Here is a 24,158-nt window from a genome sequence, read left to right as displayed (position 1 = left end):
AAATGTCATTAAACAATGGTAAAGACCGAGATGTGTTTATTTTGTTCCAGTAATTTTGGAACTGCAGTAAAAACATGAAATTAAACAGCAGATACCAATGCCACACATGGCTCTTGACAGAATCATAGAGTCAGTTGGGTTGGAAGGGACCTCTGAGATCATCAAGTCCAACCCTTGATCCAACCCCGCTGTGGTTCCCAGCCCGTGGCACTGATGCCACATCCAGTCTCATCTTAAAAACCTCCAGGGACGGAGAATCCACCCCTTCCCTGGGCAGCCCATTCCAATGGCTGAGCACCCTCTCTGGAAAGAAATTCTTTCTAATATCCAACCTAAACCTCCCCTGAAGACCGAGCCCTCTTGCCTTGCTGAGAGTTGCCTGGGAAAAGAGACTAACCCCAAGAAGTAAGAGCCTGTATTTTGGGCAACCTACTTTTCACCCAGCGCTGCTGCCAGCAGCACCCACGGGTATTCGTAGGCCCCGTCACTACTGGATGTGGAGCAGAGCGTGGTGGTTGTCACATTTGGTCACCGATGCCCGGGGTTACCATTCTTCAGGCCCCTCTTACCTTGACTGCGTAGTTGTTGAGCGGATCCTTGGCGTAGGAAGCCGGGTAGTAGACGGCGTCGCCGGCCTCGCAGCAGGGCTTGTCGCTGGTCAGCCGGAAGTCGGACCAGCTGTCCACCCCGAAGCGCAGCTGGTCCTTCTGCCCGGCCATGAACAGATCCTCGCATTTCAGCGCCAGCTTCTTCAGGGAGTCGGCGTGGAGGCCTCGGATCTTACCCACCACCTCCTCCCGGTTTTCGATCCCGCGATAAAGTGCTTGTCTCTGCGGCTTCTGCACCCCCCGGCCCTGCCTGGCCTGCGAGAGGTGTCTGCCCGTCAGAGACTCCATGCTGTTGGAGCACCGGTCCTTAATACTGATAGTGGTTAGGCTGGAAACACTGTTCGTGGCCGACGTGGTTGCCCTCAGTTTCTCCGTAGGCCGGTCCAAGGAATCTCCGGACTCGGTGTCCAGCACCTTGAGCTCCAGGCTGACGGAGGAGCAGGCGCTGCTCGCTTCCCAGTTGGTGTCGATGTCGTAGGTGGGATTGGCCATGATGCACAGGTTGTTCTCCAGAGCCTGCTTCTGGAGATCTCTGGGAGTCGGTTCCGTGTTAGCTCTCAGGATCGTTTTCTTTGGCAGTGGAGGTGGGGTTGGCTGCAGGTTGTTCACTGTCTCCTGGTCTACGAGTCCTCCGAAGGCAATGGCATCATCCAGAGCTCCCTTGGGTTGCCTCGGCTGTTTTGGAGGGATCATGGTTGCTCTGGACTGTCCTGTGGAATAAGATAATAGTAACAGAACATTAAAGAACTTTGCATCTGCTGTTCACATTTGTGCTCTGCAAAGAAGTTTAAGGCAAAAAATAAAGCTGACCGGGACCCTCTCAATATTTAAAAAACCCCTAAATACATATATGAAAAGATGAACTAATTACTAAGCAAAATGACCAAATCAGCATCCCATACATGTCATTACATCCAGCCAGTCCTGGTTTGACCCTGGCATATATATTAACATCAGTGTCAGTGCCAGCAATGCTGCCACTTTACCTCCCACCTGATTAATGACAAGAAGTGCAAGGAAAAACCAAACATCAATTTGGCACTTTGGCCAAAGTCCAGTTTCAGCAATTACACCCAGCCACCCATAATTTCTTCTGCACTCAACTATAATATTATTCCTGACTTCCTATTCGGATGTGCCAAAACTATGGGTAGATAGCAGTCCATAAATTCCCATAAATTGGGAAATCTGCCAGAGAGGCTGAAAATCTTATTTCAGAATGGAAACCAGAAACCTTCAGACACAAATAATGTAGTTTGGATACTTCTGTGGTCACATTGGGAAGTTAGGATTGCCCCAGCAGATTCACCAGCTGGAAACAAGGAAATTAAGCCTATTTTCACTCAGGTTGACAAGTGTGTTCCCATTGAGAACAGAGTCGTGTTTTGACAGAAATATTTTTTACCCTACAATTTAAAACTCACACCCCTTCCCCCAGCTGTAACTTCTCTAACACATTTCCCTTCCTCTCTTGCCATGGGTACCTTTGTTGGCAACATTGTGTTCCTAGATAATCTGACCCGGCTTCAGTCAAGAAATTCCAAACAGCAGGTTACGTACACACAAGCACAGAATTTCCACTGACAGACTGCTTTCAGACATCTGTGTGAACCCAGGGAAGATAAACTTCCTGTCATGTGCTCTGAATGGCTTTTATAGAGGGCAATTATCTTTTATAAGTGCCAGAGTCCTTGGAAATGAAGAACAAATAAATGACAATAATATAATGGAGAACAGAACCTAATAAACAGACAATACAAATGACCAACTTGCTGCTCTGGGACAATTAAACAGTTGTTACTCATATCAAAATGAGATCTTTCCACTCTTAATAATCAACTGCTACTTTCAGAGAAATTATTTTATAAGCTTCCTACTACTCCTGGGAGGTTCACTATCACAGTAAGGTAGGAAGCCAATTTTTACAGTTGCAACACAGCAGACATGAAAACAATAATTGCAGTGGAGCATCTTTTCTAATAAGGAACAGACACCTTGACTATTTGGCTGTTTATAACGTGCTGAATCATAAAATTGTTTAGGCTGGAAAAGACCTTAAACATCACTGAGTTCAACTGTTAAACTACCACTGCCAAGCCCACCAATCCTTGTAAAGAGAGGACTGAGCTGGAATGCTGAACCAAACTGGGGGATCTCAGATTCAGATGTGAATTACATCACTTCAGTCCATTATTAATAATAAATGACTTTGCAGTCTGTTAAAAATAAAAGATAACCTCTTTTACTTTTTTAGATACGTTGTTATAGTTTTTTTGAATATGAAAGAATCCTAGATCCACTTGGCCAGGGATGCACAAAAACCTGGAATGCTGGGTTAGAATGCTGAAATTATTTCAAAAGATCAAAGAGGATTGTATTTTTATATGTATCCACAAACACAACAGCCTTGCATCCTGCATTTTTAACAATCATTCTCTTTTCAGTCATTTCAAGGAGACAACATCACAAATGGAAGTTCTATCCCTATCTTTTGTTTAAGCTCCAGAAACCCTCAGAAGAGCCTTACGGATTTAATGATAAGCCTGGCTCTTCCAATGTTTAAAAAACCGAATTTGGAGCAGGAAACTCTATCAGCTTTGTACATACCCGATCTTCAGGGAAGATTGCAAATCATTTTCAAGGTTGCTAAAAGAAATTTAACGCTCAGGGACTCAGGGGACTCCACTGCTCCTTTGTGATCGTGGTAGTGCAGCCAGAGAGCTCTACAGTGGCAGCTCTGCCTCTCACTGCTGTGCTGCAGCCACTGACCCTGGGGCCAGTCGGGCTGTACAGGAACTCTGTCAGAAATCTCCCCTTTGCAGAGGTGCAGAGTCAAAAGTAGAATTGATGCCTGCATGCCAGACATGCATCCAGATGCCACAGCCTTTTTCCTTAGTCCTGAAACGAGTTCATTTCTACTTCACATCCAGTTTTCTTACTCATCCAAACACGTGCCCTCTTCCACAACTACTTACTCTTACCAACTCTGTGACCTATGTACTTCTCCCCAGCAGCACTGTGTTAAAGATCACTTGCCTGTTTTTTTATCCTTCCCCTCTTCCCCACTCTGCTGAGACAGCCTGGAGTGGGAGAGAGGACACTACTGCAGGAGGATCTGCTAATCTAAGGACTGCACAGATGCCAGAGAGAAACAAGAAGAAAACAAATGAGAGCAAGATGCACATGTGAAGCAGCAGCAGCAGCAGCAGCAGCAGCAGCAGCAGCAGCAGCAGCAGCAGCAGCAGGAGCCCTCTCCAAGAAAGGTAAGATTTATAACAGTGTTACTGCTCCATTCTTGTTTTCTTTCTGCTTTCCTGGCCCTGCCCTCCAAAAGCCATTCATACACAGGAGGGCCCTGAGACTGCAACCAGTGCTGCTTTTGCATTGGAACTATGACATCCAAACAGAATTGGGGAAGGTTTTCATAGCCAGAAGCGATTTTCTGCAGGAGTATGGAGGGGGTGGCAGGATCCAGAGAACTGCACATACAAGTCGTTCTGTAGTCACTGTTTCAAGTATTCTCAGCTGAGGAAAATACTGAGTTTGTCAAACATGCCACGTTATAGTTGTTGTTTCTCCCCACAAGAACAAGTTTTCCATATTGAAATCTACCCATCTGTATTACACAGTTGAAAAGCTTCATGTCTGTGCTGTTGCTGTGCTGAGTTCTTAACACTGTACATTTGTTTCATACCCACTGGGCCAGTCTTTCCAGCTCAGCTTTCCTGAGGCAGGAAACTTCATTTTTATAAATTCATTACCCAGCAAGAAAAAAGCTGTCTTAAATGTTGTCCCTGTCAAAGGCACAATAATATTCTGCTGCATAGAAGTACCAGCAATGCATTTATTTCTTTTCTTGCCTATCCTTTCCTTCTCCCCTTGCATGCCTAAAACCATCGTTTCCCTACCTACTGCACGGGCTCACCAACACTGCAAGGTTCAGCCTGAGCCACACTCTTGGGAGGCAAGTGAAAAGGCACAATATTGGGCTACCAGTTACAGAGAGCTTTGAAGTGGATTCCAGACCGCTCAATGACAGAAAAAAATTTAACTCTTTATAGACAGCAGCTTTCTAGAGAGCTTTAACTAATTCTACAGTTCAATAACATCTTCCATTACAGAATCTCACTACACTATTTAAATATTAATGCTGAAGTCTCTAGACACCATGCAGAGGTCTGAAACTCTAAAGGAGCTCTGAAAAAGGCATTTAAATGTTATTTTTCTGGGTAACTGATTTATCATCAGACTTTGCAGTGCAGCCTGTTGATGTGAGTGGGTGAACCTATCAAATCTGACATCACTCCTTAATAAAACTCTTACCCTGACTGATAAATAAAACCAAACCATGAAAAAAATCCACAAGGGCATAAGGTGCCTTCTAACCACTGCAAAAGCTCCCAGCACACTTCACAGCCCCCAATCCAGCAAATGCTGCACACGTACACCACTATTCCATAACATTGTTCAGTACAGAGATTTCCATGAAATCCTGCACTACACTCAGTTGTTTACTCATTTAGTGTTAATTTAATAGATAAAAATCTCACCGAAACTCTGAGATATGTAACAGAGAGGAAAGCTGACATTTGTTAAGTAACATTTGGGATGCACCTCCAGTTTCTCAGCAATAATTTGAGACTGGGCACAGGTCTCTGGTAGTGGGCTGCAGATCCCAGAAGCTTCAGCTTGTCTGCTGGGTGACTTGGCAGGTCCTGCTGCCCACCCTCCATCACAGCACGCTGAAGGTATTACCTGTGCTAATCATATATTACACAAAATGCACCAGACTGGTGTTATAATCACTGTCTGTCACTGAGCTGTCAGTTTTAGTCAGCAATGATTTCAGCACCTTATTTACAGCCTGGCTAAAGCACACTGCCCTGGTCTAAGTTACTGACTGGGGCAGTGCTCCATGGCAGATGCTGTGATCTGGGATTTTTTCCAATGTCAGCAATCACAAACCCTAGAAACTTATCCTCCTTTTTGCCCACTTCTTTAAGTGTAAAGAGGAAAGTCACTGATAATGAAATAACCTATTCTTTTTTCAATGACAGAAATACTATCCTGAGTACATTGAGAATACCTTAATCTACTTACAGCGATGCAAATTCAATCAACTCAATTTCCCCAACAAATTCAGACAAAGACAGAACAATTTAAAGGTTTGTAAAGGAAAGGTTTTTAATTATCTAGTCTATTGTCTTCCTTATCATCAGCTACAGGGCTTACCTGAATTAACTTGTGTTACAATAAAGGCCCCCATTATAAAAAGAAATATCCAGGCCCTATCTTACACATTTGAACATTTGTTTCTGCATCTCGATTGAGCTGGCAGCCCCTGGAGTTTGTGAAATCAGCTGATACCAGAGGTATCCCTCATGACACCCCACGAGCATCCACACCACGATCAAACCAGACTCTTGCTTTGATAAGCTGAACACACTGAGTTTCCTGAATTAGTCCCCATGAAGTGCCTGCCACAATACAAGGCATTTGCAAAGCTTTTCTTTAGAGCCTGTACAGTTTCTTTAAACATTCTTCTCAAATTGTGACCACAGCAGTTGCAGGGAAAAAAATGAGACAGACAGAACCTCTCTCCTCCTATTGAAGTTTTCTTCTATTTGTACAGCCAGGAACAGTCTTTATTCCTGTCATCATGGTGGGACCTCTTAAAAGCCCCAAGTCTTTTATATTGTACCTGATTCCCAGAGGAGAATCTTCTGCTTTGTAAGATTTGTCTCTTGGAAGGCCAAACCAAATATATTTTAAGGGCAGTACCTGATATAAACTATTACCTGACTGCAGAGGACAATTTACCAAAGTTTGCAGTTATTTCTGTTCATGAACTTTCACGTGACATGTGAGAACTGAAGATTAGACATTTATCAGAGTAGTAACATATTATCTGCTTTTAAATAAAAAACATAGAATACGCATCAGATTAGTATTTAAAATGAATATTGTGCATTATGCTGCAAATTGAGATGCTCACATGATGTATTTTACAAACTCCAAACTGCACTGTGCAGCTCCAATTGCAGCTGGAGCAAGAGTCAAATGTGGTGTAACTTCTCATATTATCCTTTCTTCCAGTTTCACATACCAGTATTTGTTAATTCTACAAAAGATAAGACTTTGCTGCCTAGGTGATGCAAGATGTGAAAACAAGTAGGAATTCTTCTCTGTGCCTACCTAGGAATCTCTCTGTTGCCATCAGAACTAGAAAGTGAGGTTGTTTGAGTAAACCAGAAGAGCTTTGAATGGCAGCCAGAGAACTCAGTGCCATTTAGGGAAGCATTGCTCCTAACAACAGGCAGCCAGGCTGAGCCAGACCCAGGCAAGCCTTAAAGCTGACTTAACTCTTTCATACCTAAAATTTCCTCTGGTGACAGCAAAGCTCAAAGTGACCCAAGGATGAGAAGATTTTGAATAAAATGCCAAGGGGTTCAGTTTTATGTGGTTTTGAGAGGGAACATTCAAACTCTAGAACAGCACTAACACAAGCCAGGGCTGATGGAAGGGATCACCACAGTGTTTGGGTTGGAAGGGATCCCTTGAGATGGTCAGGCAGGGTCAGCTGGAGGGGGTTGCCCAGGATCGTGTCCAGTCAGGTTTAGAGTATCTCCCCAGATATTCCACAACTACTTTGGGTGACCCTTTCCAGTGTTTAATGGTATTTTACTGCATGGGCTAAACGTGCTGTAAGCAGCTCTGAGGGAGCTACATCTACTGCCTGGATTCTGCCTGCATGGAGCTATCTCCTAAATACAGAAAATACAGACACAGATAAAATGAAAATACTCACTATAATGAAAATAGTTCATTAGACCTTTGAGTAATTCACCATAAAAGTATAAATTTTAGTTTTCCTCCTCAGAGGAAGAGTTTCTTGGTAGGTGTTAGTATCACTCTTGGGCGGGGTATTTTTCTACTTTATGCTTTACAAACGATATCTAATGAATGTTTTAATAGCAGAATACTCTCATAAGTTCACCGCTAATTCACATTCAAGCAAAAAAAATGCAACACTATCACTGACTGTCTAAGGAATGCAGGCACCTGAGGGTTTGAAATTTAGCCCTTGATCCCTGAAACATGTGTGAACATGCCAAACCCCCTGCACTCGTGAGCCATCTCAACACAGCCAGTTTACTCTTGGCCAAGCACTTAAGAAGTTGGTGTGTTTACAGGGCTGGGGTGTTACTGAAAAACATGTATTCAGATATCCTGGAACGTAAATAAATGAGAGATTTGGTTCTTCTAGGAAATCTGGCTGGAGGTATCCCTAAATTCACTGTACTTCAAATCAAAATGCTTCAGAAAGTTAGGCTGATAATACTGATACTGGATATCAGGAGATGCTTATTTGTGTTGCTCCCTTATCTTCCAGAGAGGCACTGCATCCATGTATCTTTTTAATATGAGTCAGGAACTTAGTAATGACAGGACATTCATATCTTATTATGAAGGAGCATTCAGACTAGGATAAAAGAGGTTTCAGTCAACAAAAGATGGTTACAAATATTGTAGCAGCTACTGATGCTCTAAAATAAAAAGTCCTATCTTTTGTTGAAGTTTGGAAAAATATTGAAATCTACTTACTGTTTCTAAAGAAATTAGGTCATTTGCTCTGTGTTTTAAACCTCTTTGACAAAATTTCTCCAAAAAGGTAAAACAATGTGTCTTTTAAAATCCTTTGAGATGTTATCACCAGGACCAATTAAAAGGCTGTTTTAAATTACAGGAAAACAAACCTCTGAGTTTGCTGAATCCTCACTTTCTTGTTGTGATCACAGAAGGAGACAACATAACTTTATTTTCTACAAATCAATATTAAAAAGTCAGCCTTTAAAAGCTCCCCTTACGAAGGTGCATTGAGCCGTTCAGAAGAAAAGGTTCTTCCCACCCTGGAAAGGGATCCAAAATCAGATCCAATTGATATTTTCTTCCCTGAGAGCACACTTACCTAAATTGCTGTACGTGGCACTGCAGGTATTTAAGTTGGGAGAATGTGGAGCTTCTTCTTTCTCCTCCTCCCCCTGCGGAGGACGCGCGGACGACACGGGAATGACGGAGGCGCTGCCACCATTGTCCTGCTTCACAAACACGGCTCTGGGGACACGGGGGGACAAGTCCTCCAGGGTCGTGTCATCGGGCACTTGACTGAAACAAACAGGACAAAATCACCTGGAGATCAAAGCTGGGCATGAGATTCTCCTGGCAAAATACCAGGTGAGGCATTTTCAGGAGGGGGAATGAGCCGGTAAAGAAACAAGTTCTTTCGCCCTCCTTTGTTAAGGACAATTTTCTACAGTTTTCCTTCGTGAGAAGAAACAACTTGTGACTGAAATAGTAACGTGTTAGTTACTATTATACTAATTATAATAATCCATGGAATATAATAATTAATGCCTTTGATAGCAAGGCATAATAAAATGTTTTACAGCTTGGCTACAATCAACATCCGTGCACATACATATGCAGGCATGACCCTGGGTAAGATGTGTGGGACTCAGGACAGCAGCAGAGTTTAAGGTGCTTTTTACCAATTGGAACAATTGTGCTTTAACCAAAGATAACAAGGTGTAGCAAGGGAGGGGTTAAGTCCCAAAAAATGCATAAAACTTTAATGCTGGATTTTCATATGCTTGGTAGGATTTTGGGAACCGACACTTTGGGCAACACACCTCATCTAAGCCATGATTAAAATCCACCTGCATTAGGCCAACTGCAAAAGGCCATGAACACATTCCTCTGTGCCTGCTCTTAGCTAGGAAGTTTCAATCAAATGGTGATGACTTATAGCTCTGAAAATTGTGGATTTAACTGGTTTCCACAGATATATTTATTGCAGTATAATTTAAAAATTATGCATTATATGTATGAAAAAAGGGTCGAGATTTAATAAACCCCCCCTAATCCTATTGAAAATATAGCACCAATTATCAGTAATATGCCACAAAAACATGTTAGAGCAAAAATATTTCTGTGCCTTTACATTCTCTCACTCACAGAAACAAATACTCATTACAGCCAAATGTGCTGTTCTCTAGTTCTCATTACTATAGCCTGATCAAATCCAACAGCAAGAATTTTAACTACTTGTGACTTCCATAAGGGGCAGGAGTAACACACTTCCATCAGAAGATGATCACCACATCATGTATCTGTACAGATACTTATTTTTTGTGCTAAGCATTTAAAACTTCTGGACAGAGTTAACATAAATTATAGGCATATTTGTCTCTACGGCAAAGCCAAAATCCTGGAAATCATGGTACACAATCTTCCAGCAATCCCTGACTGCAAAGGTTAAAACATGCCAGTCCTTTGCATGACACGAGCCCCAGGATGGTGCAGTGAGCACATGCTGTTTCTGCTCAGACTCATGAATTTGAACTGCAGGCTGACACAAACCAAACTCATTAGAACTTGTTAGTAAAAGAGAAAAAAATGGCATAAGTTCAAAAAGATGTAATCTTTAATCAGCGAAACCTTTTTCTGTTCCATTTTAGTACCATGCATAGGAATGGTGTGAGGAACATTCCATGTGCCATAAATACATCCACATTAAAGAGTTAACCTACTGTAATTTCAGAGTAAAGCAGACATAAAATTAAAGCAGTAACGAGGCTCTCAAGATGAGGAGAAATTTAACTAAAGACCTATAAATAATATACATACCTGCATTCCTTAACAGGAATGTTTTCTTTAAGAAGAAATAGGTTCTAACAGCTTTACAGTTCTGTCATTGCCACAAACCAGAAGTTATCACATCTCAGAGTAACTTTTTTAGTATTGCTTGGTGAGCTACAGAACATACTCATTCTCCAAACCAGTCACATGCAAGCACATACACTGAACCTAAGCTCAGAAGCCATTTGCCAAAGTAAACCAACAGCTAGAAAGGAAGAAAGAAAAAAAAAATACCAACTCACCCACTGTACTCACTCACACAATTCCCCATTAAAGGAAATTCTTTCAGGGCCTTCTTGAGTCTTTTAATCATGTCTTGAAACTCTGGCGAGCCATTGATTCCACAGTGTTCTGGTGTGCTACAAGTTGTGCAAGCTGTGAGCAAGGGCTGAACTCTGCACAGTGATACACCTACTGCACCTCCTGTTTACCTTGGGGCTGGGCCCTGCCAAAGCGCCCCAGGAAGCCAGGCAGCCCCAGCCCTGCCTCCTTAACTCTTCCACTGCCTCCCTGAAGGAAAGCCAGTGCACAGGCTGCTGCATCACTGCTTTGGAATGACAGCTATGGCCTTAGTCATGGTATTACTTAAGGAAAAGCACGTTCAAGTTTCAAGAGGAGTTTTAAGAACTAAGACTAACCTACTGTTAAAAGTAAGTGAGTATCTCAGATCTGTAGTCCATGCCTCAAAAGAATACATTTTAAAGCCCAGCAGTTCGATGGCAGGTCATGAAATCCATGGGGAAAGGCTTTCCAGGATCTTAACACCAAGACTGAGCGACCCAGCTCACGGACACAGTGCAGAGACCCAGCAACCCTCCATCAGAGCTGGCAGGACACAGGAGGAACAGAAGGGGAAACCATCCCCACTCAGGGAGCTACAAGAACCAAATTCCCAGTTGCTTTTGCTTCATGAACGAAACAGTTAAAACAACTAGTTTTCGAGAAGAGAAGAGCAGCTGATAAACAAGCAGTTCTCTGTGATTAGAACCATTAAAGCCTGATTTTGTATTACTTTCTATCTGCTTGTTGGTAGCAAGTGATACTTAAAGCTATCTCCTTATTTGGGATATTTATAGCTATTTTGCCAGGATGGATTCTTTGATGCCTTGCATAAGAGCACATATTTAGCTTCTGCCATAGTGGGCGCAGCCTCCTCTGTCCAAGTCTTTTTCTTTTCCCTTTTTTTATTTCAAAAACAAACTTCATAGGAAATTAATTATCTTAGAGAACTCTGCTCCTTCGGGCACAAGAGGCTGACACTAAACAACTATTCAGTTACTGGAGGAAGCAGCCCTCTGCACGCAGAGAACACGTTTGTTTTCCTAAGAAGCTGAGATTATGTGCAGCAAAAAAACTTGCCATAAAAATGACTGTCCTTCAGATAACACTCCACTGAATTCACATACTTGTCATTCACATGTGCACAAGCTCAAAACTGTTTTAAAAGTGTTATTTTTCTGCAGGGACAAATGCCCCTAACTCCTTCCTTCAGGCTCTCCTCCTTCACAGTTCTTGGAGGATTGCCAAAGGATGATGTGGTCTAACTTGTCTCAGTCTTTTGGGAACAGCAGAATCCAGAAAGCTGCCTGTGTAGAGTGTTAATTCTGGTGAGGACACTGGATTCACAGCTACTGTGTGACCTGTGTCTTCCTCTATTCAGAGCACACCTACTCAATTACAGTGAGTAATAAACAGCAAGGAATATGAGGGAGATAATGTGCAATGCCTATAAGAAGTGATTGTGAGAGTGTATTCCTCAATGAGGGGCAGGTCTAGAGGCCAAGCTGAGGGAGCACAGTTCTGTGCAAGACAGCAGATAAATCCCAGTGGCAGGAATTAGTGACAAACACAGAGAAAAGCTGATGTGGCCTTGGACCCAGCAGAGATCTGATCCCCTCCCCGAGCGTGCACCAGCACAGCAGCAGCCAACAAGAGCAGGGCAGCTGGGGATGACAAGGAAGATGCCTCAGTTTTACACACACACAGCACCAACTGTGTAATTTGTACGTATATTTAGTGTCAAAGAGAGCACTTTGAGATCCCCTCAGGCCCTACACTTGTAAGCTAATAAAGCCAACCTAAAGCCTCAACTGACTGAATAATGCTGGAGAAAAAATGCAGGGAGGTTAATGAGTGGAAGGAGGTCAAAGGCCACCTTACCCAGCAACTTCTCCTCAGAACACAGACCACTTTATTCCTGCAAAACACTGAGCAGAGCCCATCAGTGCCCAGGTTCCAGGGTGCACTCTGGGTACGGAAAACATTCCAGTGGCTCCTGCAGTTCAGTTCCTCATCACCACCATTAGCCAGGAACAGTTACCCAAGAGGAAAGTAAAACAAACTTCTAAAATGACAACCTGAAACAGCTAAGCCATAAAGTTCCTAATTCTGATTATTTAGAAGCTGGCTTAGTCCTGAAGTATGAGAATTTATATTATTTTTTTTTTCCCCCCAAGTCTTGTATAATGTGATGTTTGTATGGATAAAGGGTATACATTTGATAATCCAGTAAAGACATCCTGCTAAGCTCTTTAGTGTCACTGAAACTTAACGGCAATGAGTTCCACAGATTAACTAATATATTTTTCTTTATCCATTTTAAGTTCTCACTCTTTCCATTTTACAAACTGTATTAGAGGAGTTAAGAACAATAATACAAGATTTACCATTTCTTAATCTAAATGTATAAAATAATAAATGGTAAAATCCCTTCTACTTGGTTCCTTAGCAGTCCTCAGTGTTTATTAGTTCTCACATAAAACGTTACCAAACTTATTTCTTAATGCACACACAGCATTTCCAATTCTGTCAGCAAAGAGATGTTCCACAGGAAAATGTCACATGTTTTTAATTGATGAAATAGTGTAAGATAAATGGTTAATGCTTTTAAAAGCACTGCTGAGCAAGGTAGATAAAGCTTGCTGACATCCAGATAAAAGCAAACCAACACAGATTTGACAAGAAGGGAGAGTTGATCCACCTAAAATTTCTCCCATTTCAGTAGAGTTGCTCAAGCAAGAAATTTCTTTTCATCTATAACATCCCTGCATTCTCCTCATCAATTTGTGCAAGCTGTACTTGAAAGGTTTTGGATTCAGGTGAGAGCCTCACCCTAAGAATTAGACCAGAGCTCCTCCAAACTGGGAAGGACTTTGTTTTAAACGGAGCCTTTCTGTGATTTGACAGATTTTGTTATCTTCCCAAGTAGTTTCTGAAGCAGCTGTGGAATCTGCAGGACTGGAACAGTGACAATGCTGAAGTGGAATGTGGCAGTGGTGGTTATTCCTGCCTATCTCTGGATGTAACCCTGATCTTAATATATGACCACATTTTTGAAGAACAACGATTCCCATTGTTTTTACTGAGTGATCTGTCACAACATTCCTATTCCTCTAGACACAGAGCTCAGATCTACTGGTTACGAACTCAAAGCCTTTTGTAAAAGTTAACATAATTTTAGGAATTAGATTGGTAATCTCAACTTTAGCTAGGAAAAAATGCTTCCTTACCTGAACCAGAACAAAATGAATATACAGACTTCACTACCTGAAGGAAGTATTTCAGTTTGATCTTTACTTCCTCCAAGTCTGGGCCAAAGATCCCATAAAGGAAAGTTATGGCTGACTTGTATCTGTGAAAGGAAACTCTTTGTTTGACGTGTAACTGCAATGGGAGTGGCCCTGCAGGGGGCACTTGCACTGGGATTGGCAAAATTCTGCCACCTAAAGCAGTGAGGGAAATTCGGGATTAGCAAAGCTCTGCCACCTAAAGCAGTGAGGGAAATTCAGGATTAGCAAAGCTCTGCCACCTAAAGCAGTGAGGGAAATTCAGGATTAGCAAAGCTCTGCCACCTAAAGCAGTGAGGGGAGTTGGGCTCTGAGGCTGATTCAGTTCAGCCCATCATGCAGAAGCCAAGGAAGCAGCAGGACACTGAGCTGCACTTTGCTTTTGGGAAACGTCTCAATCTAAAAAGCTGCTGCTGGGTGTGAGCAGAGATGTCTCAATGAAGGAGAGGAGAAGCCTTAATCTCGTGAAACTCCAATAGCAACGCTCTGATCTATGAGATAACAAAGCCTTTGAAGAATCTTTTTATTAAACTTGTGATGAGTGGATTGCACACTGTGCTGTACCACCTCCATCAATTACAGTGACTGAGGCCAGAAATATCATCATGTTATCCTTTTAGAGGTCAGTTTGAGGTTTTGCCTCAGAACAACTGCTGCTTCATGAACTACAGGTGTTCTAAGAACACCTGATTTTCATTCCAATTAATGACAAAGCTGACGTGACTGCTGATTTTTAGCACAAATTAATCCATCTACAAATTTTTGGCAAATTTAATATATCATTTGCTAGCTCCTTTTGAACCAGCATATGTGTGTCCTGGCATCAAACAGAAGGAAACAATCACATGGATAAACCAAAACCAAGTTCCTTTGGATAACAGAGAGATAATTTTCAGCTTTCCAAAGAAATGAGTATTTTGCAAGTGCTGTTCAAAGGAAAAACTGCCCTTTCTAGTGATAACTTCAAATACCTTCAGTCCTTTTGTGGTTATCAATCTTTAGCAGCTTTGTAGGACATTGCAAAGTAAGTAAATACTGCATCTTATTTAATTTGCTTTCAAGACCTCCCAGTAATCTGCCATTTTTAAAGCTTATCTTATTTTCCAGGTCATCAGTTTGGGTTTTTTTTTCAGTGAGTTTACTGTTCTTGGCATTCTGAGTTAGGGAAGTGTCCTGTTCACTAATCAGTATCTTCAGCTCTTCCATTCTCCTCTAAGCCTCTGCAAGCTTAACCCAAGATTTTCAACATCTTTGTCATGCACTTATTTTAGCCTGAATTATCACCAACCTCATAGTAATACCTGAAGAGCTCACACAAACCAAGCATAGCACCTCATCAGTTAAGTCTCCTGTTTGTGCAAAAATGGAATTTGGCAATCCTGATTCTCACCTACTGGGATATTAAAAACAAAAGCCAACCCCCTTAAAAATCAACCAAAAAAACCCCTCATTTTTTTGGCACTATAAGGTTTCACTTGGTCTTTTTAACACTATTAAAAATTCATTAAAAATCCCCAAATAACGCAAGGCATCTAAGTACCTGAATATAAAAACTAAAGGATGAAGCTACTGACTGTCCAGAGCTCCCACAATGTATTTCTGAGCATCTCAGTGTATTTCCTTTGAAATGTGTAGAAACAATAGGACAATATTGTCAGAAAGGAGAAATTCCAGTTCTAACATTTGGGAGACTCCCATTTTCACCAGGAGAAACTTAGAGACGTGGCTTTAACCAGTATCATTGTAACTTGCAGAAAACTAAAGAGCAAACGTACTTTTTGGAGTAAGTGAATCAGACAGAGCAGTGGCAAATTGCCTTCAAAAGGGAGGGCAGAAAGTGCTCCAGTCACAGGGCAAGAATATCACACATTCCAACAGCACCACCTCCAGGGCAGTGCAAGAATCAGGAACTCTTCCTGCCCTCTCACCACTGGCAGAAGCAGCTGCTCCTCCCTGCCTGTCCCTGGCACACCAGGGAGTTGATCTGGCTGAAAAATGCCTGCAAAGTCATTTCCCTCTTGGATCCCTTCCCCAGTCTGGTTCAGCACAGGTGACCACATGGACTGTCTTGGCAGTACAAGAGGGGGCACTGGGGAGCTGGGAGCAAGAGAATCTCCTGATGGCAATGCAATCAAAATCAACCTCACTTTCTCCAGGTTCCCCTGGATACACGGGAAAAAAATGGGTTCCTGTAAAGGGGGTCGAGAGCACAAACTCCTCCAATTCTTTAACTTGCCCTAAAGCTGCCTACTTCTCCCCATTTAATTTAGGGCAAGTCTAGAGAGACTGCACTCTGACCAAGGGTTGCTAGCAATTTTCTTGTATAGAGGGTGGAGAAAGAAAACCAAGTTATTTTACTTTAGGACAAGTGGCAATCTGTTTATGGTAAACTCTAACTGCTCACCCAGTGATTTCTGTTAGCTTAAGTCAACTTTAAAACTATCTTAACTAAAAAACACTGCAGCTTTCTTATACAAAATATGGAGGAAGAAAACCAAAGAGCACTGCCATGATGCATTTTCTGGGGCTCACCCATAGCTCACACTTTACAACATTTTTAATTTCCTACCATTAGGTTATTGCTATAATGAATTAGATAATGCAAGTTTGAAGGTACCTCAGGATTGGTTTGTGTAATAACATTGGAAGACATATTCTAAGAGATCCCCAGCTGTGGTCAGCACTCAGGGAAATGCACACTGTGCCCATGTGACTGACTGCAAATGATGCTGTGACCAGCTCTACTGCATCTAATCCTGCTGGGGGACAAAGCATGTCCACTGCTAAAGGCCTTACAAGACAGAGGTAAGATTATTTTATAGGTACTCTAACTTTTTCCATGGTTTATTTTGGGCTGCTGCAGTGATGTTGCAGTGCACAGCATCAAGCTGAGCACTGCACCTTTCAAGAGCCACAGATTTTTAATTTCTGTTGTACTTTTCAAATAGTTGCCTTCTCCTTCTGCAGAGAAATTCTCTGGTTTCCCATAACATACAAGCACTTTCCTAAAGTAAAAATTCATGAGAATGGATCTGATTCAATGGAACATGGCTACTGTGACACATTAGTGAACCTCCAAGACAAACTGCAAATATCAGCTACCGCTTCTAAAAAATTTTTAAGAACTTTTCTGATATCCAACATAATGGAGAGATTTTTAAAACGTGTTCTAAGTTACCTAAAACAAATATACTTTGAAAAAATTACACTTCATGTAACAAAACTCCTCAGTTCCCCCCTTTTCAGCAGTAAATACGGGACAGTTCATAACTGAGTAAGTGACTACAAGAGCTGAGCCGAGTACCTGGGGATTTTCTTGGGAATCTGAGGTGGTGAGGAATGGCTCGCTGGGTTCTGCTCAGAGCTCTCGGGAGGCTTCTCCTGCGCTTCTCCTTTGTCTTTTGCCAGTGCCTCTGCGATGGCAGACTCCACTCCCCCCTTGGGTGGGAGGTCAGCCTTCGGCTCGGCCGGCGCCGGCTCACACCGGTACATGAAAACGATGGAGGGCTTCTCGCTGGAGTCCGACTTGGCCTCGCTGAACCAGTGATGCCGCTGAACGGGGGGAGGGGGGAGCATATGGATGACAGTTCCATCCAGACCCACCAGCTTCCCTCTCTCTCTCTCCTTCTCTTTGTCTTCCTCATCGTCGGGTTTCCTGCGGCGGAAGAAGCTCTTGAACGATATCCAGCGTTTGGGTTTCGCGTCGGCGCGACGCCCCTCCGAGTGCAGGATCGACTCGGCCTCCGTGGACCTGGTGGGGCTGGTGGGCTTGGTCCAGTTGCTGAAATGTCTTTGCAGCAAGTTACTGGCGTGGTAGGGCGAGGAGGTGGAGCGTGGGGGCGGGAACGGCGGTGCCTGCTCTGCCTGGGGACTCGTGGCATTCGGGGTGGCTCGCGCTGGCTTTGGAGAGGGGGTGGCAGCCAGCTGGGACAGCGGATCTTTCGGCACTTTCCCAGCAGTGTTTTCCCCCATCTTGGAGGACTCTATGTCAGGCTGTGACGTAAACAGAGATTTGGGTCGTACCAGGGTGTTTTTAGGAGTGTCTCCCTCCGGAGGTAAGGAATACAGTTCTTGTACACTACAGGACTTGGGTCCAGACTGAGGTGTTTCTGGAGGAGATTGTGGAGGCTGGATAGAAGCCACAATCTGTGAGAGCACCGTGCTTGCATTCTCTCTGCCACCACTGCTGCCAACAGAACCCTCTGGCGTTACGTCTGTTTTTGCTGCAGGCTCTTGTGTTGCCTTTTGAGCTTTTGATGGGGAGCTGTGGTCAGCACTGTGACTTCTCTGTGGGGATATCTGACTTTTACTGAGACAGCTGTTGAACTCTTGGACCTTTTGAGCCACAGAACCCAGTCTGCACTCAGAGCTATTCGTCACCCCCTTTGGTTGGGACAACTCAGCGGGTTTACTGCCTATGGCTTCAGTTATTGTACTTTCTGTTTCTATTTCCTCATAGGTATGGCTTATCACACTGGTAGTTTTATCTTTGATGGACAGCTCCCCGCTGGTCCCTAGAAAACTTTTATAGATAGCCAGGTTATCATAAGCATTCGGATTGATTACAATAGGAACTTTAATAGCATTTTTGGAACTCTTGGCATAAGTGGGCTCATCATGAATGATAATGGGAAAAGGTGGCATGCCAGCATTGTTGTAGCTGTTGAATTTTATCTCAGATAAATTGGGAGACTTGACCGGGATAGTTTTTGAAGAAATGTTTGTAGCTGTAGGTGAAGTAGGAGCTGACTTGTGGCTTGTCTTCCTGGGAGGAACGGAAGGTCCTGAGCTGTTTGCAATCAGCTCCACCTTAGGTATCTTCTGTCTTGGACTAGTACTAGAAGTCCACACTTCCTGGTATCTGATTGCACTGGATTTTTTCAGGTTAGCATTTACACGTACAGGTGATGCTGCGGAGGATGCAACAGGTGTGCCTGGAGTTACTGGTGAGCTTGGGTTAGAGGATGCATTTTTGGTTTCTGAGGTTTCAGTCTGATTCTCCTTACATTCATTGGTCATGGCAGCTGATACATCCACTACAGTATATGGCTTGCAGACTGGCTGTTCCATGTTCACCACCCTGTAAGGTTTAGCTTGCTCCTCCACGGGCACCAAATTAATAGTTACTGCTTGACCAGCAACATCTGAAGAACTTTTATTCTCTTGCTTATCAGTCTGCACAGCAATTTTGCCATCCTTCTCCTCCAGTCGAAGAGCAAGGACTGCCTTGTGAGTTTCTAGACTTTTTGGAGCATTTCTGGGCGCTTTTGACACATCCTTCACTTGCTGATCGTCACAAAGACTTTCATATTCCGGTTCAATCAATTTGAGGTCCTGAGGAGTGCTGGGAGACAACCCTCCATTACAGAGCTTCTGTGAAGAACTGCTCGTTGTTCCGGAACGAGACTCTTCTGTCAGAGAAGAATCAGGAGACGTCGAATCAGACGACACCATGCTCTGCATGCTCTCTTGCCCGTAGAGAATCACAGTCTCTTCCCCATAACCGTTTAAAATTTCATCATAACTGTCGTCATAATCTACTGCACAGATCCGCTGCAGAGACTTGTTCCGAAGGGGCACAGTGTTCCATTTTTTGTCCACACAGAACGGCACAGGAGACAGGGTGTTAGCTCTGAAGTTGGCAAAGCGGGGCTGGCCCCTCATGCGAATTTCCATCGCTAGCAACTCTTCATCACTCTCGTCCCAGCTCTCATGCTCTTCCTGCATGCTGCCAAAAAACGTGTCATCCTCACTCTCATCTCCGCTAGAGAACTCTGGATAACAGAAACGTCCACCTTCATTACTTATTACTTCAGTGCTTCCACTCAGAATAACGTGCTTACTCTGTGAATCCTTCATTCCACCCACCATGCAGCTCGGAGGGATCTTTCTTTCTAATGACCTTTTATAGCAATTATTTATCCTTCCCAAGAAGGTTTCTCTTGAGTTCGTTTCATTGCCGGTGAGCTGAGGTGTGGTGTCCAAACCTGCAATCTCCTTCAAAACTTCTGTCAGTCCGTTATTATTGTTATTTGGTATCTTCCCCAGCCCCTCGCTGTTGCCGTAAGGCCTGGAGACGTGGCTGTAACCTTCGATTTCCTCTTCGTTGTTGTTGTTCAGTGGTTTTTTGTTCAAGGCCGCTTTGTTTCGGTTCCACCCCGCGGGCAGGGGCTTGTTCTCCCCCTGCTCCAGCGTGCTGATCTCGGCACACACCCCCTGCCCATCCACCACCATCATGGTGGGTTTCACAGCTATGGTGGGTTTCTTGGCCACGGGCGGTCGGAAGTTCCCGCTGTTCCTCCCCCGCTGGCTGTTGCTTTGGTTTGCATTGGGTTTCAGATTTCCATGGGAGAGGGGCTTCTTTTCTGACACGGGGGGTAACTGGTGCAAGCTTTTGGGCTTGAAGCAGTTCTTACATTCACCGGGTTTCCAGACGTGCTCAGTGAAAGTGTTGCAAGCAGACATTTTCCCGGAGCTCTGTGCTTGGTGCCCTGCTGCTCAGTGCATGGTAAGCATTTCATCCATATGTTTCCACTCTGCTCACGTAGTATGGCCACTCCTTCGAGCACTGATCATGCTGGAATACAAAAGACAATGAGGATGAGAACAGGGAAAAATCTGCTTGATCATTATACTTATATTTCCTACACTATGGACAACTTGGAAGGAGCCTTTTGCTGATGCTTCTCTCTTGTTACATAAATTTATGAAACCATGTTACTGAAATGTAAAAGCAAGTTGCAAATATCATTCTTCTCATACATAAAGAACTAAAACTTTGGCAGCTAAGCCCCGTGTTACTGAAAGCAGAGAAAGAGAGACAGAGAGAGAGAAATGGCAATGACTGAGACTTTAGAGTAATTCTCTTGACTAGTTCAGGACCATTGACCTTTAATTTTGTCCAATAAAAAAATGCAGGAGGAGGATATAAACCCGAAGATTAGTGCACATTGCTTTCACCAGAACTACTTAAAACATGAGACAGAAAACTAAGAGCATGTTTACTCTCCTAAATGCAACTGAGATAATTTGTTTTAGCTTTGAATGTGAAAAAGCTCAGCTTAAGTGAGAAAATATGTTCAAGCAATTCCAGACTCTGCCATTTTAGCACTTCTTTCATCAGAGTCAAATGATAACTGGAGAGGTATTTTGGCTGAAGGGACAGGCTGGACTGATGTCCTGGAAAAGTCAGATAAAAATACTGTGGAAATCTTTCTAGAAAGTCACTGTTTTTTCTCCTTTTGCTTACCACAGTGGCCATAAACCATTCTGATATCCTTAAAACAAAGCTATGGATTTTTAGTCCCTGATTTGTTTCACATGTAGCTTTTCTACCTGACCCCTCCAGAAATAACAACTGAAGAAGAACTGAAAATCTCTTTCAAAGTGAATCTTTTTATTTCCTGAAATGATCAGCCCTAAGTAAAAATCAAACACGAATCTGCTGTGCTTTATAGACATTGGAGCATGCAGGATTTGAGAGTTTCATGAATTAATGCCTGAAGATTTTAAGCCTCCTGAGCCAAATCCGCAAGTCTGTTCTCTTCGTCACTGTTGCATAACTCAAATTATTGGAGAGATTTTACTGAGGTGAAAGAATCTGTACGTCCACTGCTACTTCTGTAAACACAGGCACTGGAAATCAATAATCTTCTATTCTCACAGACCTTCAGGAGGAAATATCCTTGCTGCTCCCCCAGGTGCACTGAAAGGGCATTGATAAACCCCTGCGGCCCCAGATGCAGCTCTCCATGGACAGCTGTGCTGGAATTCACCACAGGCACAACTGGCTTTCATCAGCGTGGCAAACAACAGCCTCATTAGCAGAGCTGACACGAGCAGGGATTTGTCAGTCTCCTCACGTCCTGCTCTGGGTTTTGGCAAGGGGCTGTCCTGTGCTGGCAAACCAACAGAGCCATCCCGATCCAACAGCAGATGGGGCTGAAGCCTAACTCTATTAGTGTCTTCAGACACAGCCGTGCTACCAGGGCTATCATATTTCATATGCTGACTAAATATGTTTCCAGACAAAGCTTTTTGCCAAAAAGTCGGTGCCAAAAGCTTTCTCTGTATGACCTAAGAGATAGAAAGCCTGCCAGGCTGAGATCTGCCTTTATTTTATATGATACAGAGTAAAATGCCTTTGTATGTTTTTCGATCTCTCTCTCAAGATTTGTTGCTTCAACACTTTGCAAGCCCATATATTGTAAGCAGACAAATTACATTAAGAAATAATTCCCCTAAAACCAGAGAGAGAGCACACATACTACAATTTTATACTCTGGTTAGCTCCTTCCTTTCATGTGTTTAACAAATAAAAGGAGTAAAGTTACATTAATGGGAATCTAAACTAAATGGTTTTTTTTTGAAAATATAGTTCTCCATTACATAAAAGCTCTAAACAAACAATTTAAACAACAGGCTTTGTGCATGTGTGTGTGCTTTAAGATTTCACCCTGTGATATTATTTCTCTGAAATTGCATAAGCTGCACTTGCTCTGGAATCCCATCAAAAGTCAGAGAGCTTCATGGTGTTCCAGGCTAAGGAAAGCCAGGGTAGCAATGGGAAAACTCTCTGCTGCACATTTGTGGTACCACTGGCTGTGCTGTGACGCTGTTCCCTCTCACTCCCTCAGACACACGGATGCTGAGCAGTTTTCCTCTAAGCCAAGGGAGAGCTACACCCAACACGTGAATGGGAACTGCAGGAACCTCAGCAGAACCACAGCACTCCAGTGGGAATAACAACTCCAGCAGGGTGACAGCTCTGTGCAAACATTCACCCCACGTCCCAGCAGTGCCACCCTCACAGTCAGGTACCTGGGGACTGTGGGAATGCAGAGGTGTGACTGGTACACGGAAAATACACAAGCCATGCGTAGGTATTTCAGATCTTTTGCTCTCCAACAGCCAACAGAACTGGTTTAAACACAGCCATGATGCCCAAGATGATTTGTGACACAGTCTGAGACAGAAGAGCCACTGAGTTCCTGGGTCTGTGAAGTCCAGCTGGGTTTCCAACTGGCTCAGGCACCCGCAGGACGAGCAGTTCCTGCCGCGTGCCCTGACACTGCCTGCAGCTGCAGCAGAGAGGAAACAGGCACCTTCCAACCAGAGGAAATGGATCTTAAGAAAACAACCAAAACAATTCAAACATTGTGCTACTTTTGTACTTGGAAATCAGCAGCACTCCTACGCTATTTCAAATCAAATCCATAGTGACCTTTATAAGTCAAAACAAGCACGTGCATGCTAAAACAAACTGAGACAGTTTCTTCCTTTGTGTACAACTAAAAGCAATCTTTCTGCTGCTTTCCTATCTCTTTAAAGATAATACATTTGCTTTTTCATCTGCAGATTCCCTATTATGAGTGATAATTATGGTGAGAGTGATTAGGAGTGATAACAGAAATGAAATCTTCTTTCAGCAGGCTGTTGCTTCCATGGCTGTCACCGGCAGCTGCAGCTTGGCAGGGGGCAGCAGAGGCCATCGAAGGGAATGAAAATGTACACAGACACATGGAAACAATCACCCTGACACTGTTCATGGCTGGATTCCTACGCTACTCTCCAAAACAAAGCAAGTCAACAAGAGATCCAGGCACTCACACCTCAGATCTCTTCAGCTGCTACTGATCAGGTATCTTTTCTTCCATAACTTTCCCGCTTCCATGGCAGCCTGTGAACCAATGGAATGGGAATGTGCACTCTGCAGAGCTCCTGGCTCTTCTGCAATGAGTATTTCAGATGACAAAACTTATTTGAAGACAATCTCCGCAAAATCAAGGCAATAACAAACACAGATGTTATATTAAAAACCAACATTGCACTTCTAAAGAAAGTATTAATAGCAAACACATAATATCAACAGGGAGCATTTCACCCTTGTATCTCAGTGTTTTATGTAAGTTGATAAACAGAACTCTTCACAAGTTATACAGGGAAGCACTGCAGTGCAGTGACGTTGAAGAACTAAAATTCACCAAGTGAGTCAGTGTCAGGAACAAGTACAGACAGACAAGTTCTGCTCCCAACAGCAGATTGTGACACTTCATTCATTCACCAAATGGTTGAGTCAGCACAGACAATTTATCAGCTTTAAAGGCCAACTTGTTCTGTGTGTAAATGAGACTAATGCTCCTCGTTTCAGCAGGTACACAACTGCACACAGCAGGGCTCAGCCTGGCCCTGTTGAGTTGATCTCAAACAGACAGGAACATAAAAGCATATCTCACTTTCCAGGTCAGAGGGAGATGACAGATTTGGAGCTGCAGTGCAAAGATGA

General features: G+C 43.3%; 1 protein-coding gene across 7 annotated transcripts in view; it reads right to left on the bottom strand.

The window, feature by feature from the left end:
* The window catches only part of PEAK1 (pseudopodium enriched atypical kinase 1), a 112,729-nt gene that overhangs the window by 16,016 nt on the left and 72,555 nt on the right, over window positions 1-24,158 (bottom strand). For 6 of the 7 annotated variants that reach the window (XM_032699681.1, XM_032699686.1, XM_032699684.1 and 3 more), the window contains 4 exons: window positions 17,178-20,450; window positions 10,550-10,666; window positions 8,578-8,774; window positions 570-1,318 (listed from right to left, as the gene is read on the bottom strand). In XM_032699681.1, the coding sequence (XP_032555572.1) occupies window positions 570-1,318; window positions 8,578-8,774; window positions 10,550-10,666; window positions 17,178-20,338 (4,224 nt within the window). In that variant the 5' untranslated portion in view covers window positions 20,339-20,450. The remainder of the gene's footprint in view (window positions 1-569; window positions 1,319-8,577; window positions 8,775-10,549; window positions 10,667-17,177; window positions 20,451-24,158) is intronic. The other variant, XM_032699687.1, reaches the window with a different exon arrangement.

The sequence above is a fragment of the Chiroxiphia lanceolata genome, chromosome 12, assembly GCF_009829145.1.
Source record: "Chiroxiphia lanceolata isolate bChiLan1 chromosome 12, bChiLan1.pri, whole genome shotgun sequence".
Classification (NCBI taxonomy): domain Eukaryota; kingdom Metazoa; phylum Chordata; class Aves; order Passeriformes; family Pipridae; genus Chiroxiphia; species Chiroxiphia lanceolata.
The sequence above is the reverse complement of the archived record's forward strand: the minus strand, read 5'-3'. Positions and strand labels throughout refer to the sequence as shown.